The sequence below is a fragment of the Esox lucius genome, chromosome 20 (genome assembly GCF_011004845.1).
Source record: "Esox lucius isolate fEsoLuc1 chromosome 20, fEsoLuc1.pri, whole genome shotgun sequence".
NCBI classification, from domain to species: domain Eukaryota; kingdom Metazoa; phylum Chordata; class Actinopteri; order Esociformes; family Esocidae; genus Esox; species Esox lucius.
This window is the reverse complement of record NC_047588.1, coordinates 38,378,662-38,387,610: the sequence shown is the minus strand read 5'-3', so window position 1 is coordinate 38,387,610 and position 8,949 is coordinate 38,378,662. Positions and strand designations below refer to the sequence as shown.

General features: G+C 39.2%; 1 protein-coding gene across 1 annotated transcript; it reads left to right on the top strand.

Moving 5' to 3' along the window:
• Nucleotides 1-4,426: 4,426 nt before the first annotated feature.
• On the top strand, nt 4,427-5,386 carry LOC114829718 (trace amine-associated receptor 5-like). The gene is made up of 2 exons (XM_034288876.1): nt 4,427-4,868; nt 5,286-5,386. The coding sequence occupies exons 1-2, from the start codon at nt 4,427-4,429 to the stop codon at nt 5,384-5,386; spliced, it is 543 nt and encodes a 180-aa protein (XP_034144767.1).
• Nucleotides 5,387-8,949: the final 3,563 nt, after the last annotated feature.

Genomic DNA, 8,949 nt, shown 5'->3' with positions numbered 1-8,949 from the left:
TTGACAGACTCCACTTTGCTAGCAGGCTGGCTAACAGCCTGCAGCCTGACCTGCACCCTCTCATGTTAAAGCTATAGGAGTGAGACTCCTTGTAATCCAAGTTTATACTTTTAAAAGGCTAATTGATAATTAGAAAACCCTTTTGCAATTATGTTAGCACAGCTGAAAACTGTTGTGCAGATAAAAGAAGCTATAAAACCAGCCTTCTTTAGACTAGTTGAGTATCTGGAGCATCAGTAATGGTGGGTTTGATTATAAGCTCAAAATGTCCAGAAACAAAATAACTTTCTTCTAAAACTCATCAGTCAATTCTTGATCTGAGAAATGAAGGTTATTCCATGAGAGAAACGGACAGAACCTGAAAATCTCATACAGTGCTGTGTATTATCAATCAAGCCCTTTTTACATCAGCAGACATAACAAAGTGCTTTTACAAAACACCCGGCCTGAAAACCCAAGGAGCAAGCAACAACAATGTTGAAGGCACAGTGGCTAGGAAATACTCTCTACAAATGGCCGAAATATAAGAAGAAACCTGGAGAGGAACCAGGCTCGGAGGGGTGACCAGTCCTCTTCTGGCTGTGTTGGCTGAACATTTTAAGAGTGGGAGTTGTAATAATTAGTAAATGCATTTGGGCTGTGTCCAGAGTCTATAAAACCTAAACCTGAACCATGACCAGATGGGCAAAGACAGTGACAATCGGGTGGAGGGGGAGCTGGGGGGTTGTTATCAGACTGGCAGCTGGAATCGTCAGGTATCGTCTTGATGTGCATCACAGCCAGAAGGACTTTGGACAGTGGCACGAACACATCTTTAGAGCCTGGCAGAGATGGGGACAAGTCACACATTGTCAAGTCCAAGCAAGTCTCAAGTCTTAACCATCAAGTCTTGAGTCAAGTCTTAAGTCACAGTTCAGATAAATCAAGCAAGTCAAGTCAAGGGTTCACCCTAAGCAAGTCAAGTCGAGTCCTTATAAGTTTCAAGTCAAGTCACAGTACTAAAGAGATGAACACACACACACACTGTCCTCTGTTTCTGACGTGCGCTCGGTGCGAAGCTCGATTTCAAAATCAAATATTTTTCTCCTCCGCGGTACAATTTTTTTGGGGGACGAAGCGGAGGGATCTTGAATCAGCCTGAAGGGGTTGTATTCGCTATAACAATCGCCTCGCTATACCTTATCCCGCTTGTTACATGGCTACCTACCAAATAAATCTATAATTTGACACAAAATATTGATTTCAAAACAAATTTATTGATTTAAAAACGATTGTATTGCTTCCTCTAAAGAAAATAGTCCGTTCCGTCTCTGGTTAGAATTCTTCTGCGTCCATAGCAACACGCTGTTTTTCATGGCAACGGTCTGTTATCAAGAAATAACACGCATTCTGCACTGGAATTCAGCCAATCCATGTAATAAGGGCTAATAATAACAACCTTATAAACTAATTATTGTGACTGAAAAACTGCCTAATATGTAATTACGCTGTAATTATTCTTGTCTGTATGAGTAAAAAAAAAAAACTCTTCGAAATGTTTAGGTGCTAGTAATCACATCGGCGCCTCCATGTTAGCCTTTCATGCAGTAAAGTTAACTGTTATGGTGTAAGCACAATGCTTTTTAGTTTCCACACGCAGTCCACAAACACTTGAAAATGCCCACATTTAACATAGACATTATAGCCTACGTGTAATAATATACATGCCCGCTCATTTAAGATGCCCATCAACATAAAAATTCAGGCTATGCCACTGTTATAGTCAAATTCCCTTACATCTATTTACCAGACGTATTCAGTAATGATAATGGTCACATTTCTAACAAGAAAAAAACAAAACATAATATGCAACCAAGACCAAATTATGACAAACAAAAGATTAATTCATTACATTAGTAACTTAATCGTTATAGATCTTAGTGTCGAGTCTTCCACTTCAAGTCAAGTCTCAAGTAACTTGTTCTCAAGTCAAAGTCAAGTCAAGTCGTTTTCATACTTTAATCAAACAAGTCACAAGTCCTGAAAATTGTGACTAGAGTCAGACTCGAGTCAAGTCATGTGACTCGAGTCCCCCACCTCTGGAGCCTGGTACTCAGGAGGTGTGGGCCAAGACCTCATGTCCTCCTATGTTTGAGCAGAGCAGGAGACAATAAAATTCTGAGAGTGTACTCATTAGGTTTACAAAGATTTACAGGGGAGAAGGAGAACTGACACTAATCCCCCCGGCACATTACCATAGCAGCGTAAAACCTACTACTCCCTTCACAGAACAGTGCCAACTGTCTCTAACCAGAATAGAAAGAGGAGTGGGAGGCCCCGATGCACAACTGAGCAAGAGGACAAATACATTAGAGTTTGAGATTAGATAGATTTAGGCTTCAGAACACCTACATTTTTCAAAAGAAATTATTTACACAGATTAATGTCTTAATGTACTCTGAAATTAAAGCATGGCGCAAATTAACAATTGGAGACAAAAAAGTTATAATGGAATCATTAGCCACCTTTTTGCCAATATAACAGCTGAACAAACTAGTGGCATTCTTTTTACAATAGGAATACAACATTGTCATGTTCTTTGAGGTAAACAACACCATTTGTCTTAGTTTGGAGTTGTTTTCCACATACAATAGAGCTTTGCGATAGGTGTATGTATGGTTTCCATTCATTAATTTGTACGATGCTAATAACGCTAATTACTGACTGAGACAGAGCTGAATAATGGATTGTTTTAAAAAATTACTATGTGCCTCAAGGTCCTACTTTGGGTAAAGGGACTGTCACTGAATTATGATTCTGGATGAACTATCCCTTTAAGTAAGTATATCGACTTTGCATGCTAAGTTGGGGGAAGTTTTAAAATGTGGTACAGAGTTTCGCTGATTGTTCTCGATTCAATTCTATTGTTTTCCCTTTGTCTTGGGTGATAGCGAGCTAGATGAGACCTCATGTTAGTAGGATTACCACAGTAATTTACCTTGTGACAATGCTTGCATAGCAGGTGGTTCCAATAAAGCACATTCATGACTGCCAAATTGTGTCAACATGCATTCTTTCGGTGAAGCAGGGGGCTGGTCTAATTTGTAGTTTTGCTGCCTCTGCTTTGCTTGCAGATGTCTGTGAGTAGAGGACTCTCTTCCGTTCATTCACTGAGCATTGACAGCAATTCTGTTTACTAGTTGACAAAATATAAAAAAATGCATATCGTAAATTTGAAAATCCATTTAGAATCATTATAGATGAAATTGTTATTTGTACTTGTAATGATTTTCCTTCACCCCTATTACCTATGAGCCTATTTCCATAATGAGAGAGAAACAAATTGGTGGATAGACTGAGCTTAATCATATCCATAGAGCTTGTATTTACACTGTCATGTTTGAGATGTACCATGCAGGATTGTGGGAAAAATCTAATTCCGGCAGCATCTGGTCTCATCAAGGCACCAATCTGCATTGACTTTGCTTAGCTTCACAGGCAAAACAGGTTACATTAGCTTACATCACAATGCGCTACCACAAAGTATAATACATTACGGATTGCCTGTAACGTATTAAATGGTATTAAAACGTAAGATACATTAAATGCTACTAAAACGTATCATACAAATTTACACAAAATGTGTAATGTTGTAGCAATTGGCAGACAGGATTTTGAACCCACAACATTCAGTTTCCTAGACAAGCGCACAACCCTAACCCTCCATATAGGGATATCCCATTTGGGGGGATGAGTAATGGCGTTACCAAGGTTGCTACCATACCTCACTACTGCATTTAAAGTATACACTTAACATTAGGTATCACAGCACTGGGGTTATGGTTCTGGTTAAGGTTAGGTATCAGAGTACTGGCGTTATGGTTTGGTTTAAAAAAAGAAAATCCCCTCTGGTTGGAAACTGAACTTGCAATAATTGGAGTGAACGTCGAGGATGGATCCGGCCACCATCCTCAACCACAATGCCTTACATAAAATCCTGTCTATTTAACTCTTACTACGCTCACCACTGCCTTCAATGGCAGTTCTTTACTCTGACGTTGCTTAACCTGACGTAATGTATCTCACAGATTTGTCTGTCAAAGATTTCCGTAAAATAGTTTACATAGCTTTTTTTTGTGCAACAAACTAGGCGCTGTGATTAATAGAGGGCATTACAAAAATAATTGTTCCATTATTAACTGTTGCTTTTTCAAAAAAATGAAAAAATAAAATTGTGTTTCTTCCATTGTCTTCACAATCAGAAAAGAACTGAAACTACACGGACCCTTCCTTAACATTAATGTTTGTCTGAGGAGACTCTAAGGTAGGAGTGGCTGTCAGATATGGGGTATATAAACAAAGCTCAGAGTTTATCTGAAGGCTGACCTGACAGGGTCACACAGAAACAAGCAGGAGGAGGACATCAGCATTTTACCCTTTGTTACTAATGGAGGAACATGAAGATGCTCAATACTGTTTTCAAGACAGGAACTCTTCTTGCAGAAGAGCTTCAATATCAACATCTATTTACATAACACTGTACATCTTCTTTTCATTGATTTCAGTGGTTACAGTATTTTTGAACCTACTGGTGATCATCTCCATCTCTCACTTCAAGCATTTCCACACTCCAACCAACCTGCTCATCCTCTCTCTGGCTGTGTCAGATCTCCTGGTGGGACTCATCGTGATACCAGCAATGACTGTAGCAATTTTGGAGTCATGCTGGAATTTTGGAGAATATTTCTGTGTGGTCCTTCTCTACACCACTTTTTTATGTACTACTTCTTCTCTTGGCCTTTTGGTCTTGATATCTATTGACCGTTATGTTGCTGTGTGTGATCCCTTAATGTACCACCTGAAAATAACAACAACAAGAATGAAGTACTGTATATTCATTTCCTGGTGTTTTTGTATCACATATGATGCTATTTTAACAAAACTACATGTAAATGTTCAGATACCCAGTAGGTGTTTTGAAGAATGTTATTTAGTTGAAGGACATTTTTGGATTACTATGGATATTGACTTTGTAATATCGATGGTTTTCCCATGCTCTATTATTATAACACTTTATTTGAAAATATTTATGGTGGCCAGATCCCAGGCCAGAGAAGTACTTTCTAAAGGGGCTGCCAGTGTGTCTGGTGTTAAAACTGTACAAGTAAATAAGTCAGAGAGAAAAGCAGCAAAAATTCTAGGTTTAGTTATTTTTAACTATCTACTTTTTTGGAATCCAGTAATTTTTTTGTTTTTAATGTTTTCAAGTAACAGTTTAGCATTATTTGTCCTCACCTTTCTGCCAGTGATTAATTCCTTTATTAATCCCATCATTTATGCTTTATTTTATCCTTGGTTCAAAGTGGCAGCTAAACATATTTTAACTATGAAGTTTATGTGTTTATAGTTCCAATCTCTGGGTTTGCCTATGTCTTTTTGATTTTTATTTTGAAACAATTCAGTATTGTTTTAAATGTAGCTTTCTTCCCTGTGTTAGTCCTAATGCTCCCTATCAGATCCTATATAGTTTAGTGGTGTTTGACGCTTCTTTGAGAGGTATTGTGTTTTTGCCATTCTACTGAGCCTCTCTTTTCTTGTCGATTCCAGTGTTGACCAGTGTACCAGACCATTTCCTGTCCGTTTGGTATTTTGAACTTGATTCTGCTTTTGTCCTTCTGTACCTCTGCCGGATCTGGCCTGCCTGTTGATCTTCTGCTTGCCCTGTTTTTCTGGATTTCGGATTCGGGTTGTTATTAAAACATAGCGCTCTTTCCTTGGATCCACTTCCTTGTCTGTGTATTCGTGATATTAGTATCAAATGTATTTGCAATGACTTGAAGTAGGCATCTTGTTTCATTACATAAGATATGTTATTCTTTATAATATTAACAAAATAATGAATACGTATTTTAAGGTTTTCTCCTTTTGCCCCATCCAGGTCCTTTTCTTCTGTTGCCCCATCTAGGTCCTTTTCTCCTGTTGCCCCATCCAGGTCCTTTTCTCCTGTTGTCCCATCCAGGTCCTTTTCTCCTGTTGCCCCATCCATGTCCTTTTCTCCTGTTGCCCCATCCAGGTCCTTTTCTCCTGTTGCCCCATCCAGGTCCTTTTCTCCTGTTGTCCCATCCAGGTCCTTTTCTCCTGTTGCCCCATCCAGGTCCTTTTCTCCTGTTGCCCCATCCAGGTCCTTTTCTCCTGTTGCCCCATCCATGTCCTTTTTTCCTGTTGCCCCATCCAGGTCCTTTTTCACCTGGTTTCTTTATTTTTTATCCTAGTGTCGTTCCTGAAAGCAGCTCAACTCCTGCGTCCCGTTACTTTCAGTATTCACAACTGTGTTCCTTCACACCTGCTCTAATTAGCACAGTATGTACTTCTGGCCATTTGTGTTAGTTCTTTGTGAGGTGTTGTTTTATTTATCGATTCTTCTGAGCCTGTTTGGATATTCCTATTTGCATAGTTCTTGCCTTCTGTGTACCTACCCTTCTAGCCTGTGCTAGCCTCGTTATTGATTAGTCTATTCCTTCTGTACTGTAGCCAGTGGTCTGACCTTACAGCCTGTTTCTGGACTACATATTTGCCTGACTCTTTTAATTTTCTGCCTGATCTGACAGCTCGTGTTGCTGACCATTTGCCTGTACCACGAGACATCCTGCTCCTACTGTGAATCTGTAGCGCTCTGTGCTTGAAACCTACACTCTGCCTTCCTGTATCCTGTTCATTACACGTATAAATAATTATCCCATTATTTCCCCATCATGTATTAGCCTAGTCCTGGACTGAAAAATTAGGGCAATGGAAAATCTCAATCGGAATTTATTTTAGTCCCAGACATAATCTTAATCTGTGTCTTGGAAAGCTTGCCTCTGTGTTCCAAATTTACAGTGAGGGAAAAAAGTATTTGATCTCCTGTTGATTTTGTACGTTTGCCCACTGACAAAGAAATGATCAGTCTATAATTTAAATGGCAGGTTTATTTGAACAGTGAGAGACAGAATAACAAAAATAAAATCCAGAAAAACGCATGTCATGAATGTTTTAAATTGATTAGAATTTTAATCAGTGAAATAAGTATTCGACCCCTCTGTAAAACATGACTTAGTACTTGGTGGCAAAACCCTTGTTGGAAATCACAGAGGTCAGATGTTTCTTGTAGTTGCCACCAGGTTTAAATAAAATAAGTGTGAAGACTAACAGTATTATAGTCATTGGAATCAGAAGTAAGTTATTTAAAACAGTAAAGAAAATCACAGTAAAAATATTTTTGACAATATCAAGATTTATTCATATAACACATCAATTTATAGAACAGTGTTTCTCTTCTCTCTGTTGAAATAAGCATAACATAACGTTTGTAGAAAAATGACAAACCAGAAAGTATTTGCCAAGAACGAACACTTGAAAAACTGCAAAAAAAGCTGTATCAAATCATGACACCACATTTGAGAGGTTTCTTAATTCGAAACAAAAATAGAATCGACATTTCAGTATACCATTCTATGGTGTAAATGTAACAATCTGCTGTAGACAACTAATGCTGTAGACAACTTGTGCTGCTGTTTAGACATTGATTGTGTGTATTATCTCACGAAAAGACTGACGAGTTCATCCAAGCTCTGGAGCGTGAGGATTGAGATACCGGGGTGGAGTCCCCCTGGAGGGTGGTTAGAGAATTGTAACAATCAGACAGTTTTTTATTCTATTGCATTTTTATATTTTTTCAATTAATTGTAAAGCACATTCAATTGCTTCTATGTTTGAATCGTGCTATTTGTATACTAATTCATGGAAAGGGTAAAGTAAATGAACTCACTGTACTTTCATGATGGGTTTCTGTCCATCCTTTTGTCTATAACCGATTACAATGTCGAACTTAGTAAATTACAGTAGCCTTACATTTACAGCCTTAACTGAAGTGTTGAGCTTCGTCCTTTGGACTGAGTATATTACTGTACTGTGCTGACATGGGTCAGTGGGAGAAGACTAGGGCTTCCCTTCTGGAGGGGCATCTGGATCATATCAAGGCATGCTGAAAGAGCCATCAGTACAAGGGCTTTCCTTCTGGACAAACAACTGGAAAACACCAAGGCCCTTGTGAGGAACAGATAGGTCAGTGCAACACAGAAGCTGACAACAATTCAGAAGTGGCAGAATAGAGGGGAGGAGTTGGAGGTTAGTGCTTGTACGCTGAAGAGAGGCTTGGCAGAAAAATTTCACCTGCTGAGAGAAGTACAGACCTGGGCCTTGTTATGGAAATTTTGAACTAAGGTACATTTGAGAAGTGTCTGTCTTTCTATTGGCTGGTATGTAAATCTTTACTTTGATTGTGACACACATGTCTGTATAATATGAGAGGATTATTAGGTATTTGGGCCATGTCCTCCTGCCTAGACAAAGAAGGGTGACAGTCCTTTCTGTTCCTTAGGGATGTAGGAGAGGGGGATCGGGTATTTGTCCTAGGGGGGCATCCTCTGACCGGCACCAGTAGGTTGTAGGGTTAATCATCTGCTGACCTGTAGGTTGTCTAGATGCTTTAAGTTTCCCTTAAGGGTTGAGAAAGTTAACCAGATGGGGGAAGACAACATGTCCCTTGTGTCAAGCCCAGGACATGTGATAGAACAAAGGGCATGTGTTTGACTGACATGAGACCGATGGGCAACAACTTACCACACCCCTTTTTCTATGTAATAAATACGGATTGTTCATGTATGGAGTTAGAGACTCCTCGGATGATTATGTCTGTAAGCGGTTGACGCGTCTCTCATATTTGCATAATAGTTAATAAAACTGTTAGAATGTGCCAAGAGAACTTTGTCTCTGTTTCTTACTCCTTTAAGAGTGTCGATACATGGAATTTCCATCACAGCTTCCCAGCTCAAGACTTTTCTAAAATAGACGGAGACCTAGCTTAACAAATCGGAGGCTGAAACCAGAGGGAGAGATTTGAAAACGGTTAACACCATCTGCGCCCTACAG